This window comes from Cornus florida, unplaced genomic scaffold (genome assembly GCF_030987335.1).
Source record: "Cornus florida cultivar Cherokee Brave unplaced genomic scaffold, ASM3098733v1 CherokeeBrave_3.0.0_Hap2_Chr01, whole genome shotgun sequence".
Classification (NCBI taxonomy): Eukaryota; Viridiplantae; Streptophyta; class Magnoliopsida; order Cornales; family Cornaceae; genus Cornus; species Cornus florida.
The window spans coordinates 91,547,942-91,567,885 of NW_026775571.1; the positions used below are offsets into that span (position 1 = coordinate 91,547,942).

The 19,944-nt window shown below is 35.0% G+C and overlaps 2 protein-coding genes across 3 annotated transcripts in view; one reads left to right on the forward strand and one right to left on the reverse strand.

The window, feature by feature from the left end:
• Positions 1 to 2,458: 2,458 nt before the first annotated feature.
• Positions 2,459 to 12,649, forward strand: LOC132306324 (calmodulin-binding protein 60 B-like). Its single transcript, XM_059803673.1, has 8 exons — positions 2,459 to 2,815; positions 3,564 to 3,639; positions 5,065 to 5,123; positions 6,161 to 6,654; positions 6,759 to 6,919; positions 7,007 to 7,210; positions 9,035 to 9,272; positions 11,541 to 12,649. Exons 1-8 carry the CDS (start codon positions 2,703 to 2,705, stop codon positions 12,098 to 12,100), a joined length of 1,905 nt encoding a protein of 634 aa, XP_059659656.1. The 5' UTR covers positions 2,459 to 2,702; the 3' UTR covers positions 12,101 to 12,649.
• Positions 12,650 to 13,183: 534 nt separating this feature from the next.
• Positions 13,184 to 19,944, reverse strand: part of LOC132306315 (anaphase-promoting complex subunit 4) — a 29,531-nt gene continuing 22,770 nt past the window's right edge. Inside the window, exons 12-19 of one of the 2 annotated variants that reach the window (XM_059803656.1) lie at positions 18,403 to 18,485; positions 18,159 to 18,257; positions 17,881 to 17,985; positions 17,568 to 17,706; positions 15,305 to 15,532; positions 15,010 to 15,162; positions 14,695 to 14,776; positions 13,184 to 13,475 (exon numbers count right to left, since the gene is read on the reverse strand). In XM_059803656.1, coding sequence (XP_059659639.1) covers positions 13,381 to 13,475; positions 14,695 to 14,776; positions 15,010 to 15,162; positions 15,305 to 15,532; positions 17,568 to 17,706; positions 17,881 to 17,985; positions 18,159 to 18,257; positions 18,403 to 18,485 — 984 coding nt within the window. In that variant the 3' untranslated portion in view covers positions 13,184 to 13,380. Of the gene's footprint in view, positions 13,476 to 14,694; positions 14,777 to 15,009; positions 15,163 to 15,304; positions 15,533 to 17,567; positions 17,707 to 17,880; positions 17,986 to 18,158; positions 18,258 to 18,402; positions 18,486 to 19,944 lie in introns of those variants that run through there. The other variant, XR_009481931.1, reaches the window with a different exon arrangement.

Genomic DNA, 19,944 nt, shown 5'->3' on the forward strand with positions numbered 1-19,944 from the left:
AAGAAAATTGAAAGAAAAAGAGAGAAAATTTTCTTTCGGTTGAGGAGGGAAAGTGGACTGATTAAAAATTGAAGAAACTAACAAGAAGTCTCTGATTTTTGCTTCAAAGTAATAGCAATAGCAATATAAGCCACAAGAACATCCAATTTTTGCTTCAAAGTAATAGCAATAGCAATATAAGCCACAAGAACATCCAATCCCATAATTGCTGAGCCGCACAGCACTCGGACCAATCAAGTCAGCTTCTGCTTAGACTGCAAGCATTGATGAGCTTATGTAAATGAATGATGATACATGTTCCCACTCTCTGGGGGAGACAGGGCACTATCGTGTCCATACATCTCTTATTCGAGTCAAACTTTCTAACACATATATATATATATATATATATATATATATATGCGCGCGCGTGCACATCAAGCTTTTAACAAAGTTGCACATCTATATCATTGTTGCATGAGTGTCATATCTTTGATGAGATTTTTTATTTTATTATATTATTTATTTATTCGTCAGAAATTTACACACCCATTTAAACGGAAGAAGAACCTCACTACTCTCTTTAAAACGATAGCCTTTGGTCCATGATGAATTGGTGTAGCTTCTTTCATCTTCAATTTAAATTGGACTGGATGTGGTCCAGTGTGGATTAGCTTGAGGACGTGAAAAAACAATGATCTTCAATAAATCAAGCAAATGAACCAACGCTGCCAAACTACCCGTGGACCTACACTTCTCAGTTCTCTTTCTTTCTTGATTTTTTATTTTATTATATTATTTATTTCTTCAACTAAATGTTTTCCACAATCATGTGTTGCCTATATAGCTGATACGTGTTTGAATACGAGAATAGAGATTTTTTTTTTTTTTTTTAAAATGATATTAGAAATAGGGAATCTCTTTAATTCTTATTCTATAATATTTGGCAAGCGAATTACAAGAATTTGTTCCTATCCATTTTTTATACACATTATATAAGTCTTGAGAGTTTTGTAGGTTAGTGATATCTTACCTACCTTTTAAAGTGAGTTCGACGCATTAATAGGGTGGAGCCAGTGTATGTCCGAAGGCACGTGTCCTCTGGCCTAGCCTTGCTTATATACTAAATTTATGTATTTTTATATGTATATATGGAAAAATTCATATAATAAATTTTTATTTTTTAAAATTATCTCTTAAATTTTGTATTTCTTCTCTTCGTTACTCTTTAAATTAGTTTAATTTCCTTTCAAGAAAAAGGTCAAATTTTCTTTTTTGAATCAAAGTCCAATTTTTTTCTTTTTCAAAGTTCTCTCATTTTTTTTTTCTTTTTAAAATTTTTGTTAACTATTTGTCTTCCTTAAATGTTAACTATTTGTCTTCCTTAAATGACTCATTGTTTGAATAATCTATATTATGTTTATTAATATATATATATACATATATATACTTACACTGTAGCCCTGGATTTAATTTGTCGCTCCTTCGCTCCTTCCCTATTGACAGGACAAAATGGGTGTATGATTGATGATGTGTGTTTTTTGTCGATGCAAAAATAAAATAAAATAATCATCTCAAAAACAAGTGCACTTAATAAATGTTGTTAAATGGATAAAGAGCGAACAAGGTGAAATAATTAATCCCAACCATTATAATTTATAACAACCAAAATTCTAAATATAATTGACACATTAATTTGTGTGTCAATTTGTAATTGTCTATTATATGTAAAATTTTAAATAAATTACTTTAACTTCTCTTTAACTTTGAACAAATTATACACAATCAAAATGTACAATAATGTCAATATATAATACAAAGTATGCTTTTTCCCCCCAAACTCCTTCATGGAATTCACTAACTACTCGACAAAAATAGCACCACACTAAAAAGAATTTGCCCAATCCAGGATAATGTCACTACCCAAAGTGCCAAAAAAAAAAAAAAAGGAAAAAAAAAAAAAACTCACTTGTTTATATGTAAGATTGTCTAGACCATCTAATAATTTTTCTCTCAAATTGAAGTTCACAAAAAAAATCTTTTTATAATGAAAAAATAATATAACGCCTACTATTTATTACGGAGTATTTTTCTTTCTTTTTTTTTTATTTAAAAAAAATCTTTTAAAAAGTATTAACCATTATGGCTAAAAGTAGGAAATAAGGAGTAGACTGAATAGTCATAGTCAGCAATCACACACCATACAAAGAGTACCATGGTGTCTGTGATGTCAGATTGACACGTAAGCAAACGTTATTGAGCTTGCGTGGCTAATCATTTTAAAAAGAGCAAACCGAGATGCTTATCCACCAACGAACGACCAGGATCAACCGATCGTCATCCCACCAACACTTTTACAAAAAGATTTAAAATAAATAAATAAATAAAAAAGACAGAGAAAGAGAAAACGACAAAAGCTATACCTATACGTATGTGTACTATATACATATATATCTATGTCTATATATCTATACATGTATGAGCCGTCAGAGTAGAAACTTTTGGGTGTTATTGGATGAGCGAAAATTCGCAGACTTTTCCATGAACGTTCTCGGAAACCTCTCAGAAGATTCTCTCTCTCTTCTCTCTGGTTTCAATTTTCCCGCTTTCCGTCCTTTTTATTTCCACTGGAATCTACGCACGGGAAAAGTATCATTGGATACCTCTACTTGAAGTGAATTAGATCAGATCTGAAGAGCAGTGAGTGTTTGGGAGCTGAGAAAATGCAGACTAGGTTTATGGAAAGATCCAACAGCATGGCCAGGGAGAAGCGAGGATTGGATCCGAGTGCGAGTGAAGAAGGTCAGCCTGACAAGAAACGACCTGCTCTCGCCAGGTATATCTTTCTTTTTCTTTTTTCGTTTCCTCATTTTGATCTGTTAATTTTGCTGGTTTGATTTGCTAAAATTGTTATCAGTTTTGTTGCTTTTTGTTAACAATTTGATGTTAGGGCTCTAATATACATAAGAGCTTGTGAAGTTAGAATTTGTGAACGCGTTCGAAGTTAGCTTTCAAGTGATTTTGGCTCCTATGAAATTGTGTATTCAATTTTTTTTCTTACCCAAAAAAAATATTTTTCTTTTCCTTCTGAAATTGAAAACCAGCTTATATACATGTATAGACACATAGACATGGGTGTGTGTAGTTTAGTGGAAGAAAGAAGAGAAATTGGGGAATTCAGAATTTGCTCTAATGAGCTAAGTCAGCTTTCAAGTGATTCTGGCTTCTACTCAAAGGAGAAATATGAAATTGTGCTATTCAAGTGTATTTAATTTGTCTACTTACCTAAAAAAAAGTATTTTTTTCTGTCTGAAATTGGTGAATTGAACTGAAAGTTTCTGTGAAGTCTTTGTTATACACGTGCTCTTACAAGTTACCTCGTTAATCAACATGGATGATGGCCTATTCAAAGAAAAAAAAGTACAAAAACTAGTTGCCACTTGTAGATAGTAGTGCTCTAAGCTTATCATCATCATCCATTACTACTACTATTATTATTGACTTATTGAAGCTTGGTTAGTTGTTTATGCCATGTTTATGGTTGCATCAGATTTTGATTATTGAAGATGACATATTTCGTGCAGTGTTATTGTTGAAGCTCTCAAGGTGGATAGCCTGCAGAAACTTTGCTCATCACTGGAGCCTATTCTTCGGAGAGTTGTAAGATATTTAGCTTCATATGTGGATTATGCTCCTACTTATCAAAGATTTAGGATAGACATCTTTCCAATTTTCATTTGGTTAGTTATGTGATTGGGAGAAACTGTCTGAGGTCATTGTCTAAGCAACATGTCCTTCAGTTATGCCTTTGTGGGGGAGTGGCCATTCAATTCTATGGTTTTTAAGGCTTTGATATGTTTCAGATATGTCAAACACAAAACAATTGAAGGATACAATTGTGTGCGCTTATGACTGCTCTGGTTTGATTTAAGCTGTGTAGGCCTGTTGGAAAAACCACTAGAATCATGGTATCTGTATGATTAGTCCTTTAGAGTGCTGCCTCATAGCATGGACTCTGATCTGGAAAGAGGAGATATTTTAATTTTCATTGCATTTTCCCCATACTAACTATAATTGTTATCATCTAAACAGATTGTAGGTAATCTCTCTCTCTTTTTGTGAGGCATAACTTGTATTAATGCTGTTAGGGGAAATGTTTCCCTCTGTGTGTGTGTGTACTATTACTGCAGTACTGCCAATGAGGCAATAAAAATCACATCTGTTCGTCTTTAGGGTGAGGTGATTTTTACTATAAGTCTGTCTTAAGGTGATTTTTACTACTATGTTTTGCTTCCTTTATTTCATATTAGCTTCTGTAGGTGTATCCTTCACGTTTTCTTGTTTCAAAGCCTGTTGTAAGCTGGATTTTACAAAAGAGTTTCCTGAGAGTACCTACTAAAAATGGATTTTCCTTATTAATTGATCACAGGGAGTGAGGGAACTAGTCTCAATATGTGTAATATCAGAACTGCAAGGGTATCTTTTTTTGGTCAAACGCTCCTTGAGAAAAAGGAACAAGTTTGTCAAATTTTGTAGAATCTTGATGAGTACGTGATTGAATTTATTTCACATTATGAACTCGAGTCTCATTTGTTAAGGAAAAAAGAATGTTTCCAAAGATTCTTTCTAAATCTCTGTACATATAAATGTAGGTCCAATTTATTAGCAATAAGTTCACTAGCAAAGATTCTTTCTCTGGTATGGATTTTCTAATTGAATCATGTCATATGGTCACTATAGGAATTTAAGACATAAATAATGGCACAGTGTTGAGAATAGTTGAATTGCATGTTGAGAATCTATGCTTAAAGTTATATGTGCTCTTCATGCAATTATCAATGATCCCATTTGTATTCTCCAGGGGGTTTGCAAACTTTTGAGTGCATGAACATCAGTCATTATTTTGGCAAAGTTGTGTATATTACTGTTTTCTCCTGCAATCTTTAATTAGACAAATTATCTCATCCACAAGTGTTTACTTTTCCATGTGTCATATAGCAAAGTTGTCGTTTGCTGATATGTAAGTTTGTGTATATGATGCTTGGGTATTTATTTTAAAGTATTTTACTGTCTTAATTTGCACAGGTTAGTGAAGAAGTGGAGCGAGCTTTGGCAAAGTTAGGCCCTGCCAAACTTAATGGAAGGTATGAGATTTCTTCACTTATTATAAATATTATATTTTAGTTTGTATTTTTTTGGTAAGCATAATGTATTGCCCCTACTCTAGTAAGTTTTTGTTTTGGTTTTTGTCCTTTTTATATGTGTGTGTGTATAATTAGTTTACCCTGTTGATCTTTAATTGAAATAAAATCACACAAGGTGTATTTGGTGTCCTTGCCATCATCGTTCTGCGTATATTAAAGTTGGGTAACAATATCAACCTGGCTTGTCCATCCTGACCTGTTTGAAGTTCATTTTGTCCAGTTTCAAGAACTATAGGGCTGGGCATGCAGGGTTCAATTCTAAAGGCCTGGTTTAAGCCGAACTTGGAGTAAAGTTTTATGCCAGATATGACCAGATTTGGCTACTTCTGTTCTATATATACTATATATTCTTCTCTTAGTGTATGTTGAATTCTAGCCAAAGTGGTAGAGTTCTCATTTTATTTTTAGGAGTTACATGTTTTGTCAGTCTTTAAGTTGAAACATTTTGTAGTTCCGACTTTGCAGGGTGCCCTGGTAAGATTGCATACACTAAAAATAATAATAAATAAATTAAATTAAATTAAATAAAAGATTGCATACACTGCATAATACCCTAAGGGACACAATTCGTATGTAAATTTAACGTTTTTACATGACTGGCTCACTAAATTGTACGATGGCATACTAAAAATAAAAATAAATAAAAGAAGATATTATATGGACACTGAAATTTTTGTTATAGATAGCTCTTTTTTGTGCCCGCGGTGCTTGACAGCTCATATGTTCAGATACCAACTCACATGTTGTTATTCTTTCTGCATAGCTGACATGATCATCATTATTAATTTTTTATAGAGGTCATTTATATAACCGTGATGTTTGTTGTTGAATTATGACGAGCAGAATACCATTATCTGTTCCTAACTTCAGTGATATTCTAATATGTCTCGAAATATAAAGTAATTTGCACATTGTGGGCTTTTATTTCTCTTTCTTTCTAATTGCATTGTTGTTTGTTGTTTATGGAAAAAATGCAGGGCTTCTCCAAAACGAATAGAAGGGCCAGATGGGAGAAATTTACAGCTGCAATTCAGGACTAGGTTGTCCCTCCCTCTTTTCACAGGAGGGAAAGTAGAAGGCGAGCAGGGTGCATCGATCCATATTGTCTTGCTTGATGCAAACGCTGGCCATGTTGTAACAACAGGTCCGGAGTCCTCAGTGAAACTAGATGTTGTTGTTCTTGAAGGTGATTTCAACAATGAGGATGATGATGTCTGGACTCAAGAAGAATTTGAATCTCATGTGGTGAAGGAGCGTGAAGGAAAGAGGCCACTTCTGACAGGGGATTTGCAAGTGACATTGAAGGAAGGTGTTGGAACGCTTGGCGAGCTGACATTTACTGACAACTCTAGCTGGATAAGAAGCAGAAAGTTCAGACTTGGTCTGAAGGTTGCCTCGGGCTTTTGTGAGGGCATTCGTATTCGTGAGGCAAAAACAGATGCCTTCACTGTCAAGGATCACAGAGGAGAATGTTAGTTCTTGTTCTATCAAATGTTCATAGCATGTTTCGCTTGTGCATGTGCTCGTGTTTTTCTTTTTCTATTTGATGTTAAGTATTGATATTTGGATTTACAGTATACAAGAAGCACTATCCACCTGCATTAGGTGATGAGGTTTGGAGATTGGAGAAGATTGGCAAAGATGGATCATTTCACAAGCGGCTTAATAAAGCTGGAATACATTCAGTTGAAGACTTCCTACGACTTGTAGTGAGAGACATGCAGAGACTGCGGAATGTAAGAATGTCAGATTTAGCTGTCAAACTTTAATTTTTGATTCATATATTCCAATTTAAACTTATTTTATTGTTACTGTTGTTGTAGATACTGGGAAGTGGCATGTCGAATAAGATGTGGGATGTTCTTGTTGAGCACGCAAAGACTTGTGTTTTAAGTGGGAAACTGTATGTTTACTATCCTGATGATGTGAAGAACGTTGGTGTTGTTTTCAACAACATCTATGAATTTAGTGGGTTAATTTCTGGTGAACAATATTATTCAGCTGATTCTCTATCTGACAGTCAGAAGGTTGGTAATCCTGCAGGCTCTTCAAATATTTTTCAAAATGTGCGATGTCTTACTAAAAAGAAAAATGATGTTTCATGTGTATTTGAAAATGACGATGGTTTGCTTTCTATTGTTGGGCCAAGCCCATTATACTAGACTACTACTGCATTCCTGAACTTCATTAATCCTTTGAAAATTAACACAAAAAAAAAAAGTCTAACAACCATAACCATATTAACATAATGATATTTAAATAATTAAATAAAATCAGGTAGTTATCTAGAAGTAGATTTTAAGCTTAAATATTAGGTTTATTAGGGGATTTGGGTAGTGTTTATCTTCTAGTGTGTTAGCGTATTTGTTGTACATGCCGTAGGGCTAAAAATGATAAGAAAACATTATTGTCTCTATTGAGATTTCAGGAGGGCTTGGCTGCCTCGAATCCTTATTTTTTCTTCATTTCTTCTTTTCTGGTTTATTCTTATTCGTCAGCACCATCTGGTATCTAACATTGTCAAGTTGATCTGTGATGAATTAAAAGAAACCAGAGCCTTCCTCTGGATGATTTTTTGTTGGCTTGGCAAATAATTGAATAATAATAGGACTGAAAGTCTGAAACAAATGACTTCTGATGATAATGAAAAATCATATATCAAGGAAGTTGGCTTTTCGCTAGAGATGAAATTGACAATGGATGGTGGCAATGTTTGCTTATCAACATAATATAAAGAAACATGGTAGTTTGGTGGGTCCTTTTACCGATTCCATTAATTTTAAGGCTTGTGTCATAGAATCGTGCTTTCTTCTAATACTGCCTGCAAACTGTTTTGCAAGTGGTGCTTGTAAAATCTTGATGGCTATTTGAAAGACAAGAAAACAGAATGATGTTCTTATTATCTATGTGTGTGACGACATTGTATCCAACAAGATGTGGGATCCTTGTGAAGTTGTATGTTTCTTGTATTTTTGTACTGTAAACTTGAGGACAAGGTAATTCTAAAAGGGACGAAATGTAACAATCATATCAAGATAATTGGTCTTTAAAGAAAATAAAATGGATTAGGTGGCTAACTAGATTAGTTGATTTTTGAATTTTAATATTAGGTTTTATTAGGAGATTTGTGTGTGGTTAATCTTTCTAGTATGATCTATGTATTATAGATACTGTAGAGCTAAAATAATAATAACATTTTGGATGTCTCTATTTAGATTTTTGGAGGTCCTGGCTGTCTGAACCAGCAAATTTCTTTCTCTATTTTTCCTTTTTTATGTTTTATTTTATTTTCTTACCATTAAACTCTCCTTTTGGGACAGTTTGTTTTATCTAATAGCAATTATGCATGCTAGAGAAATCAGATAGCAATTATGCACGCTGGAGAAATCAGTTTATTAGGATTAGAAACAGTTCTAATAAGATTATTTACTTGTCAAGAAATAATAACTTTTTTTTTTCTTTTTACCCATTTTGGAATCTAACTGGGATATTGTGCTAATGAATATTTAAGGTCCTAAACGAGGTCGCGATAGCTAATGCTGAAATCATGTTTGAGTATAGCTTTTATTTTTCTTTTACTGGAGAAATCTAATAATAGATTTGTCTCAAATATATTGTCCTTCAGAAATATTACCCCCCCCCCCCCCCCCCCCCCCCCCCTCTTTTTTTTTTTCTTTTTCTTTCCTCTTTTTTTTTTTTATGTTATGGGCTGTTAATAATGCATGACACTATGCCTAGAATGAAACTTCTGTTTCCATTGAACGTTATTCTTATTTAGATGAGAAAGAAATGTATTGTTTTCCCAAATTGAGAAAAGCTTGAGAAAACACTTGATGATTTGGTTCATGCAGGTCTGTGTGGATGCCTTGGTAAAAAAAGCATATGACAACTGGATGCATGTTATTGAATATGATGGCAAATCTCTCTCAGTCTTCAAGCAGAATAGGAGCTCAGGTGTTTCTCATATAAATGCTACGGGGGACCCACAGGATTATTCCAACTCCTTTGATCATCAGCTCACTCTACCAAACCTGCCACCTTCAATTCCTTCAGAGCAGCCTTCTATTAATCCAGGCCTGACTATTGGAGGTAAATATATATTTGAATGCATAATAATGGGGTAAGAGAGAGAGAGAAATGAACTCAATATTAAAAAAAGAAAAAGAAAAAAAGAATTGAACACAGTAGTCTTTGAATTTGACTTGGGTTCAAGGAGGGACATTCCTGGGACCTTGTACTATCAAGCGTTAGTCTTATCAGACTCCTATTTTATGTTTATTTAAGTTAAGATGCTAGTCATCAGTTTTTTTATTATATATTTTCAAATGTTTTAGGAGTTAAACGTATTTTGATAATTTCTAGATTTGCTGGACATCGATTGTAGTGGGGGGTCCATGGGTCACATTTTAGGTTAATACATGGTAGGGGGATCATCAGATTTAGGTTTATCTAGTTGATTGTCATTGAAGAAAAATTCAATCCTACTTTTAAGAACTTCAGTTCCCATTGTTTTTTCCGTTATTAAGCATGAATGCCAAAGTTTTCATGCAACTCCAAGATGCACATTGAGGGCTCATGGAGTCATATATTTCAACACTTCAAATTCAAGGTCAAGTGTTCTCTAACCATGGGAAAATGATGTAGTCCATAAGAAGCTTAGGAAAACAAATTGAAAGAAGAGATAAAATCTTAAAGGTTGGTTTGATTTCAAGGTAGGACCACTTGGGACATTGTATTATTAAATGTTAACCTTAATCAGCTCCTTTTTTATGTTTATTTTAATTGAGGATGCTGCTGGTCAGTTTCTAATACGTTTAGGAGTTAAGGGTATTTAGGTGCGTTGGACATGGGTTAGGAGTCTAGTGGATCATAGTTGAGTCAAGTTATGGTATTAAATCCTTATTTGTGTACTTTACAGGTTTTTTTTTTGGAGTTATTAGTCAAAGTCTTAAGTTTCTAAATATAGAAAAGTTTTTCGAGAAATTTCCAGTAATTGTTTTTTGAGGATTGTGAGATGTAATTCCGACCATATGATGCCCAAGGAATTTTAGGAATGATTCATACTTTTCTTCTTCTTTTCCTTTATTTTATGTACTTTCAAGCCAGTAAAAGCCCAGAAGTAGATCTGGTACACTTGAAAGTTGAAACATCTAATTGAAAAAATCCCACAGCCACCTTCCTTCTTGAAACACACAACTTAGCATCTTTTATGAGACAAACCAGGATCAATGTACTGATCACTCGTGCTGTTCAGAACTCTTAACAGCCCAGAATATTTATCTTTGCCAAGTCAGAGCCCCATATCCTAAATCCTTTGCTACTCCCTTAACAAACCTTACAAAATCCTCATCTTCATAGCCTTTTAGCTTCACAACCCAATAAAAATCAGGCCCAAAAGACCTTTATTAGCAATACCGTACATCAATTATAGTATTATAGCCTTTTGGAGAGAGTTTCTATTTAGCTGTCCTGCATCAGAGAGATGCTACATGCAAGTTTTATCACATGTATGCATGTGTAATAAACTTTTGTTACACTGACCTGTGTAGCTTATTTTTTTGTTATTCTTGAGTGAGAAGGAAGATTATTTGAAGAAGAGAACACTGCAGAGAAAGGAAGAGGTTGCCTCTAATTGGAGATGGAAGGGAAATACTAGAATCCTAAAGGAAAGGAAAAAAACAGTAGGCATCAACAAGTAATCATTGGTCATCAAATACTATTCAACACCCACCAAGCCTTTTTCCAACTACTTGGGGTCGGCTACATCAATCCTATGTTTCCATTCCGCTCTATCTAATTGGCAATGTTTCATTTGTACCTCTCGATATGCCTGATAAACAATTGTGAAATGAAAAGCATAGGTCCTTAGGATTTCTGGATGTGTGATAAGATATAAGGCTCAAGACTTTATGCTTGAGGTTCATGGTGAAACATTTTATGAATTTGAGATTATGGAGAAGCATCTTGCTATATGGGTGTAGACGTAAAATGCAGATTTAGATTTTAGACATGTTTGTAAAGGAAAAATGAGTAATCATTGGTCATCAGATTAATTCACTGTAGTATACACTTTGAAATTTTGAGTGTTAAACAAAAATTGATGAAACATTTTTTTAAATCAGTTCTTAGAAGATGTACAATAATGACTATATTTCGTTTTACTTGTTAAGTGAGAACCTACTTCGTTGATGTCTTCAAGTTCTTCATACAATGTGATTCAGTTATTGTTACACAAAATCTAATTGTTTCTGTTTTTGAGATGCTTAGATTGTCCAATTGTCCGTCTATAAAACTTCATACTTGTGTGTTTATGCCCATCCACTTTGTTGCTGATTCCTGAATGTTCTCTTTCACTAGGTTATGATGATAGTGTGGGCAATAGATATCCAATACAGCCACAGAGCATGAATCTCAATGCTCCTATTCAGTTTGACGGCACTTCATTTCCTCTAAATAACCAGTTGATTAGTCCACAAGCCCAGCCTTCTAGAAGTGAGAACATGTTGGCCCTTGGTCCAGCACAGCCATCCTCATCAAGCTTCCAGCCTAGTGTCGCACCAAACATGCAGCATCAATCTTCTTACAAGGGATTTGAAGACTTCTTCTCAGAGGAAGAGATTCGCATGAGAAGTCATGAGATGCTTGAAAATGAAGACATGCAGCATCTACTTCGTCTCTTCAACATGGGTGGTCATGGTCATGCTTCTGCTAATGTATCTGAAGATGTTTACCCTTATTCGTCAGCATACATGACCAATCCAGCATCAAACTACAGTTTTGATGATGACCGAATGCGCTCATCAGGTAAAGCTGTTGTTGGGTGGCTCAAGCTCAAGGCGGCCCTGAGATGGGGCATCTTCATCAGGAAAAAAGCTGCCGAGAGACGAGCCCAACTTGTTGAATTGGATGATTCATAAATATGCCCCATGTTCATGATAATGCTGCAGTATGGATTTGGAGTTGAGGCTTCCTCCCCTGCTTGTCTAATTCATATCCTACTGAAGTTCCAATGTGAAGAATGTTGAAGGTTTTTGAGTGATTGGGTAATGTCTTGGGCGCTAACTGTTGTTCCTTGGAATCAACCCGACATCTGGAGGCCTCTACTTGTACAGTTTTATCCTGTACAGTAAGTTTCCTCTGTCAACAATGTAGTCGTAGCCATATAGATGTTCTTACTATTATGGTGGAAGTTTCTGAGTATACTAGCTGCAACTGAATGACCACAGACATGGGTTATTCAAATTATTTGAAAGCCAAGAAATGTAGATTGGATCCCCTTCTGCTCCTTCATAATGGACTCGATCGTCATAGAAGCAGGGGTAGGTTTCTCTTTCATGGTGGCTAATTTGTTTTGCATTATTATGTTTTTGTGTTAGTTGAGGTCCAACACTATCATGTATTTTACTTTTTCGCTTGTAACATGAAGAATAATTATTAATGCCAGTGGTTGCAGTTCATTTGATCAAGCATTACTGCTGAAAATAGTCACCGTTATTGGTAGCTTATATAGTGTTAGGGACGACAATTCATAAGTGAAGGAAGGAAATTTTTTTTTGAGCGTGAGACGTGTACGATCACTCAAATGAACCTTTTCAGCAGATGCACTTGAAGGGATGAGCCATACCGAGCCGGATGCCAATGTCAATTCTCTCTCCTATTAATGAACAAGACTTACCTACCGACTGCTGATGTCATCTAATTACAAATGCACACAAAGGGTGACTGAATTTATTCCCAAACAAATTGTTTCCCTTATTTATTAATTTACTGATTTTTAAATAAACGCATTTGTAATTTGGCCGACATCAGCACCGATGAGTATTTTCTTATATAATAAATATCCTGTTGAGTTCATCAGCCTAAATGCAACAGGATTTACCGTTTTAAAACCCCTTATTCCTGTATTCTTGTCTATTTTCAAGCCATGTAAGCCATTTTGTGACCAGACATTGATTAGAAGAATTTAACCATTTGGATGTCTCAGGAGTTGACATGATATATCCGTTCAAAGAAAACCGACTGAATTTGAATGCTAAAAATAAAATATAGTGAGTTTTCTAATACCTATGATACAATAAATATTAATAAAAAGGAACTGTGAAATTGTGCCAACAAAATCACTACTCCTCCCTTTAGACAAAAACAAATAACAAAAAAAGAAAAGAAAAGAAAAATGGTCATAGATGAACAAAATAAGTCATTCTGCATCTGAGATTTCATCTTCATCTTCCTCCAGGATGTAGACCAGAGCACGCTTTCTTGCAGAAAAAATACATGCCACGCCTCTGGATGCTGAAACAGTATATATTGATAGAATATCAAAACATTTGTACTACCCTCAAATTGATGAGAAACAATGTTTGCTATTACAGCAATATAATTAAATCCCATCCTAAGGGAGAAATTACAACAGTATATTCTATACTACAAAACAAACCAACGGGTCAGTGGCCCAGCAGTACCAAACCCCTACTTCTCAAAGGGAGGTCAGGGGTTCAAGCCTCCATGGAGGCATGGATGTGTGAGTACCAAGTACGAATATATATATATATATATGTATGTATGTATGTATGTATATATACTAAGTATGAAACAAAAAATGCCTACAATACTAATGATCAGTTGAGATCAAGCGGAAATGCAAAACAAGAAAAAAAATGCAGACACATAGAACATCAATATTGGAGGAAGGTGGTTGGACGAGGCAATGCGAAAAACAGGGAGGACACCTTCTATAACCTTCCACTCAACCAAACAAAAACAGGAAGGACGCCATCTGGATGTCTCATCACCCTTCCTACCCTCTCTTGACCTACTTTTCCATCTTCGTACCAACCAAACCATAAATGAGCAATGGTAATACACTTTTGGGGCCAAACTCTCCGCCTCTACATCAACCAACATAAGAATCCATGAAATAACCGCCTAAAAGGATGTCAATAAATCTAAAATCTCCCTTAAGGCCTCAACAAATTGGCATCGCAGCAAGGACCAAGTGTTTGCTTGTCACCCACCCTTAGGACACTATTACAATCACCTTCGATCAAATAATGGCGAAACAAAGCCCTCTATGAAATTTGTTATATCATAGGTACAGCTGTTGAAAACAGGCTGCTTTTTAAAATGATACTATGCACGGCACAATATTAAGCAGGCCTTTCTCAAATATGATTCCAAATGCCATTGTAGCACCTAGGTGTTTGAGTGTGGGCAACAATTATAAACATTAAAGAAATATAGGATGACATTGAGCAGTGGATGACAAATCTTTGAAATATATATATATATATATTAAAACTATCCAATTTGTTTTCAGTCAGTGAGCCAAATCTTTTTATAAATATTTTTCCAAATTTATATGTGCAGGCTTATTTAAGAAGTTTAAAATATAGGAAACTATTATTAACCGTGGCAATTCCAATTCCATCTGATATTATATCCCATGTAAGCTGATTGCTGTTTACAAGCCATTATTGGGAAAAGGAACCAAGAAAAAAAGAGAAGCACTCACCACTAACCGCCAACGGAGCAATTACAGAATGAGGAATACCTCGAACCTTTTCATTCTCCATTTTCAGGCATACAGCATGGTCCTAAAAGTAACTTCTTTGTGAGATAAGTATTTTACCAAAAAGAAACCTGGAAACTAAATAAGAACAAAAGAGATGCCAGCACTTGACAGGATGTAAATTAATCTCACATTAAATTAATGCATCAAAAGTCGGATGAAATCGAGTTAAACAAGTTTTTAATTAAAAACATTGACCATAGGATCACAAAAGCCTAATATCTGATGAGTTTTCTATAAGAGTTGGGAAGGATATACCTTTAGTTCATGCAAATTCCAATAGTTTTGACTATTGGATCTTGAAACAGATACAAATGGTAGATCACTTGCTTGTACAAGCATCATATAAGCATTCCCAGAGCTTTCGGAAGTAGTAGTTGTCTCATTTAGTAACAGCACAATTTGACTTTCCTGTTTTCAGAGAAGACATGTTAGTATACGTACAAATATAGATTTATGTACAGAAAAGTATAGATAAATCAGGTCAACAGGTCATATGAAACTCCTATTATCAAAATTAATAGGCATGGATATGTAGATCTTAAAGCATTACTTTATATAGAGACAGATCCACACAATGATAGCCATCAGGAACACATAACAAGACAGCTTCCAATGAAGTATGCCCGTTTTTCACGCTGCTTGAGTCATGCATAAATCCCCTCGCTATGCCTATGAAATTTGAAATATCTGATAAAGAAGCATCCGGTATTCTGAAAGAGATGTAATCAACAAGCCCATGCTGATGCATTTGATAAGTTGAAACAGCCTGCGAAGCTTCCTACAGAGGAAAGCATCAGAATGCAAAATAATTGTGAGGGCTAGACATGCATTAACCTGGAGCGTCATCAAGGTATAACAATTGTAGAAGGGAGCATGAAAGTGGAGATAAACACACATTAGGGCGCACGGACAAATTGACCAAAAATCAGATAATGTAGTTCATAGCTGTTATGACCAATGCATTGAGCCCAAGAAACAATCAAGAAACACGACAGAAAATAAACACGCCACGCAAAGAACATAAAGATTTAGCGTGGTTCGGTAAGGCCTACGTCCACGGCGAAGATCCGGCGAAAGAATTCACTATGTGAAAATCTGGCGACTACAAGTTTCAGCCCCCAAACCCTAGCTCTTGCTTTCGCTCTCTTATCATCCAAGAGTGACAAACTCACACTCTCTGACCTAAAATTTGGATGAAATGGTTCATACCCCCATCATAAGCATTTAAATTATTATTACCACAATAAAAAATATAGTATGAAAATGTCTTTATCAGATAGCACAATTCCAACAAACAGTACAATTCATTGACTTTCCAACACCAAGGACTAGCACTGGAAGAACAGTCACAATTTGGATAATTTGACTCCATGAACATGCCAAAGATGAATTGGAGATACAAATCAGTAATCTGTGCAAAAATGGATTTAACTTTATTTCATTATCCCACACTACCTACATGGTATTGTCTAAATTGAGTAATAATATCTAGGTGGTACATCAGAATTGCAGTTGTTAAGAAATTTATATATGTTCAGCATACGGAACATCAGGACTCATCAGAACATCTTAGAAAATCAGAAGGCGGCGATCACTAAGATGAAAAGGAGAAAAATGAAGGTGATTACTAGGACAAACAGTACAATTCATTGTTGAATTGACTAGGAGAAAAGCATTATCTAGCACAAATTAATGTGCCCAAGTCACTGTTCAGGAAAATGTGAACAGCTAAATCTTCTTTTTAACAAGAATCTGATCACATGGATGCATACGATATTTTTAATGTGGTGACATGTGAATAATAGATTTGAGCCTATTGAATACAGTTGCTCACCATCTTCATCTGACAAGGCTCCTTCATCTGAGTTATTGCTGGCCAGTTCTGAATTTCTTATTGATAAAGTGATGGACTATTTGTTTAAAGCTGTCATGTGTCCTATACTCTCCTTGGTCATAATATAAATCAATAATTTCAACTTAAAAATCTTATTTGAATCATTGCCAATACATTGATTGCTACAGTAACTCATAGGATAACTAGTCATTAAAATCTTCATTTAATGTTCTATTATAAACGGTTTATTTGACCAGGTATGTCACAGCTTGCTAAAATTTAGTTATATAGGAAAATGTCCCAGTCTATATGTATTATGAGTCTAGTCATTTACTTATCAAAAAAATTATGAGTCTAGTCATTCAAGTATTCCTTACCATATTGTAATCTTCATCATATAAATGAGAATAGGAAAACGCCAGATTCAAAAATTGCAAGTTTCCTTTTTTATTGGTTTAGCAGTTGCTTATTTGATCAAGCATTAGGCTAGGTCATGTACAGTGATCTAGTAATTAACAACATTGAGAAATCCCACTGTCTTCTGCTTCACCATCCCCTTTTCCATTAATAAGTATTTGCCTTCACATTGAGTGATTCCTGAGCTTCTATTCACCCCAAGGCTCAGAATCCTTCCTGTTCTGCCACCCTTCTGGACCAATATTGCATCAATATCCTTAATTTTTATTAGATATTGAAATCTCTTGCAGGCAAAATTGAAAGAAATCAAATTCCTTCAGATCAGCCACTTCACAATGCCACAAATTCCAAATTCAGCAACAAAGGGTTTATTTGTAATTTAAACAAAAAGGAAAGAAGAAGAAGAAAGTAGCAATTAAATGTAACTGATAAGTGATATATGAATGACATAGACACATAGTTTCCACCAATTACAAAGGAAAAACAGATCAAATGATTTGTCAAGCAACAGCTAGGAAAGACAACTTCTAAATGGCATCCTTATGCATTGAATGAGAAGTACCTTGTAGAATGATATTGATGTGGGATCGCTGAAGGAAAAAGACCTTGGTGAAGATACAATAGGAAACAGTGGCCATAAATCGTTACAAAGTATTCTTTTGGAAATTGTACTAAAAGGCATCTCGAAAGCCTCCTTGAAACTGAAATTTTGGAGTCACAAAAAAGGTATTAATACCTTGAAGCCAAGAAACAGAATCTATTCAAAGAATGCATACAAGCCAAGTTTTCTAAAACAAAAGATCCCATACTTCCCTTTTTAAGGAAAGAAATTAGAAGAAAACAATGATAACATCCACACATCAAATAAGGCATACCAAGAATCCATTTGCTGAAATTCTTTGGCTAACGTCCTTTGCAAGTATTCAGAATCTAAAAATCCCCCAAAACTAACTAATTCTCTAACTCTTTGCATTGTTTCCCTGAAGAATTAAGCAACACCAAATAATTAAAGAATCAACATGAACAGGATTTACTGAGGAAAGATCTCTACTACCACTGATTAAATAGCACATAAGCAAAAGAACAGGTTTTCCTAAAAGGTGTCAGAGCGGAAGTTCCATCTCTAGTTGTTTGTGGTTGGAAGAGTACTTACAAATCAATTTCAACACAGTGATCAACTTCAGATAGTTCCAGCAACTGCCTGACCGGATCTTGATCATACAGAAACCTCAAGAATATAATAACTAGTTCACTGCCAAAACCGAAGAATATAGGACCAATTATAAATTCACAAAATCAGGAAACTAAATTGAACCCAAATAAAGAAACAGATGGTACCCAAAAAAAATAAAAAAAATAAAAAAATAAAAAAAAAAAGAAAAAGAAAAAGGCCAAACCTACTGAATGGTTGAAGCTGATCACTTGGTTCTGACATTAGTATCTTTACACTTTTCAGAAGCCAGCTGAAGAAGTTTGAAAACTGAAAGAAACAGCTATTAGAGCTCTGGAGAGAATATTTTAAAAAACAAATTCAAGAAGAGGAAATCACATCTTGACGCATAACAATGAAACAAGAAACGAAAGCATAACCAACTGTACATATTGGACAACATTTTTTGCACCCAATACCATTTTAAAATGAGTAAAAGTTATTTTCAAGTCATAAAATCCACTTTATTTAGAACAGCTAAATTCCTGATTTATGGGTTCAAAGAATATACCTGCAAGAAGAAAAGGTAAGGGTAGCTTAGGCTTCAAAAGAGAATGAAAACATTGTCATCCATCTGAAGGCCAGACATTCTATTATTTGTATTTATTAATCCGCAAAAACAAACAAGAATCGGCAAACACGAATGACTTTGAGAGAGGGGGAAAAAAAACAATCAGGGCACAGTTAAAAGTAACTTATGAGACTTGCCTATTTTCCTCTTGTCAGAGAGTGTGGTTGTTATTTCTTTTATTTATCAAGGTTACTATTGTCTTTATGTCTACTTAATATATAATAGGTGAGAGGTGTAGGGATAACCCTAATCTGCGTGTCTCACCTTTCACAGATTACTCCTCTCTTTCTCTCATCTTCTTCCTCTTCTTCTCTACTTCTACAAACCCTAACTTTCAACTTTAACTTGGTATCAGAGCAAGATCAAGTCTAGAACTCAGTGACATTCAATTATCCAACACCAGAATAGGTTGACGTCAGCGTCAGTTCGCTGACACCATTCTGACAACAGCATATACAGGTCACGAATTACAGCAACTGGATCGCCTGAATTTTCTGGTAATTATGATAGTATTCTTGTTGCCTTTTGATGCTTTTTGAGGGTTGTTTTCCATTTTTGAAACATGTTTTAAATTCTGGCCTTGTGGGTTTTGATCTGGATTTTGGAGCCATTTTTGGTTGTTTATTTTGTTGAAATCCCTTCTAAAGGGTGTTGTTTGTGCCTTGGAGGAGTTTGGTGCTAAAATCTGTTGTAAAACCTTGTTTGGGTTCTTGGGCTGCAGGCTGTTGTTACTGTTTTGGTCAGATTGGGGCTGAAATCTGCTGTTAAATCTTGGAATTGGGTTGTTGGTGCTGCTATAAAACTGATATTAAAACCTGTTTGCTTCCTGCTTGCTTTGTGTGTTGATTCTGAACTTATACTCTGTTCAGCTGCTGGTTTATTTTGTTTTCAATATTGCCCATGGCTGAGACTAAGCCACAAACTATCAAGGATGATGATATGCCTAAGTCCATTACCTTCCAAAAATTGAAAGGAGTTAATTACCTTTCTTGGGCTCATGCGGTTCAAGTTTTTCAATGTGGGCGAAGGAAATTGAAATACTAGACTGAAAATCCTCCCTCTGATGAGAAGCAACTTGAAGATTGGGCGTGTGAGGATAATGTTGTTATGGGATGGCTTTGGCACAGTATGGAACCCGAGATTGCTAGTACAGTTGCA

Excerpts from the sequence above, each read along its gene's own strand:
- LOC132306324 (XM_059803673.1), top strand. The coding sequence starts at position 2,703 with ATGCAGACTAGGTTTATGGAAAGATCCAACAGCATGGCCAGGGAGAAG. Across the intron at positions 6,920-7,006 it reads ACATGCAGAGACTGCGGAAT|ATACTGGGAAGTGGCATGTC; the intron begins GTAAGAATGTCA and ends CTGTTGTTGTAG. Across the intron at positions 7,211-9,034 it reads CTCTATCTGACAGTCAGAAG|GTCTGTGTGGATGCCTTGGT; the intron begins GTTGGTAATCCT and ends TGGTTCATGCAG.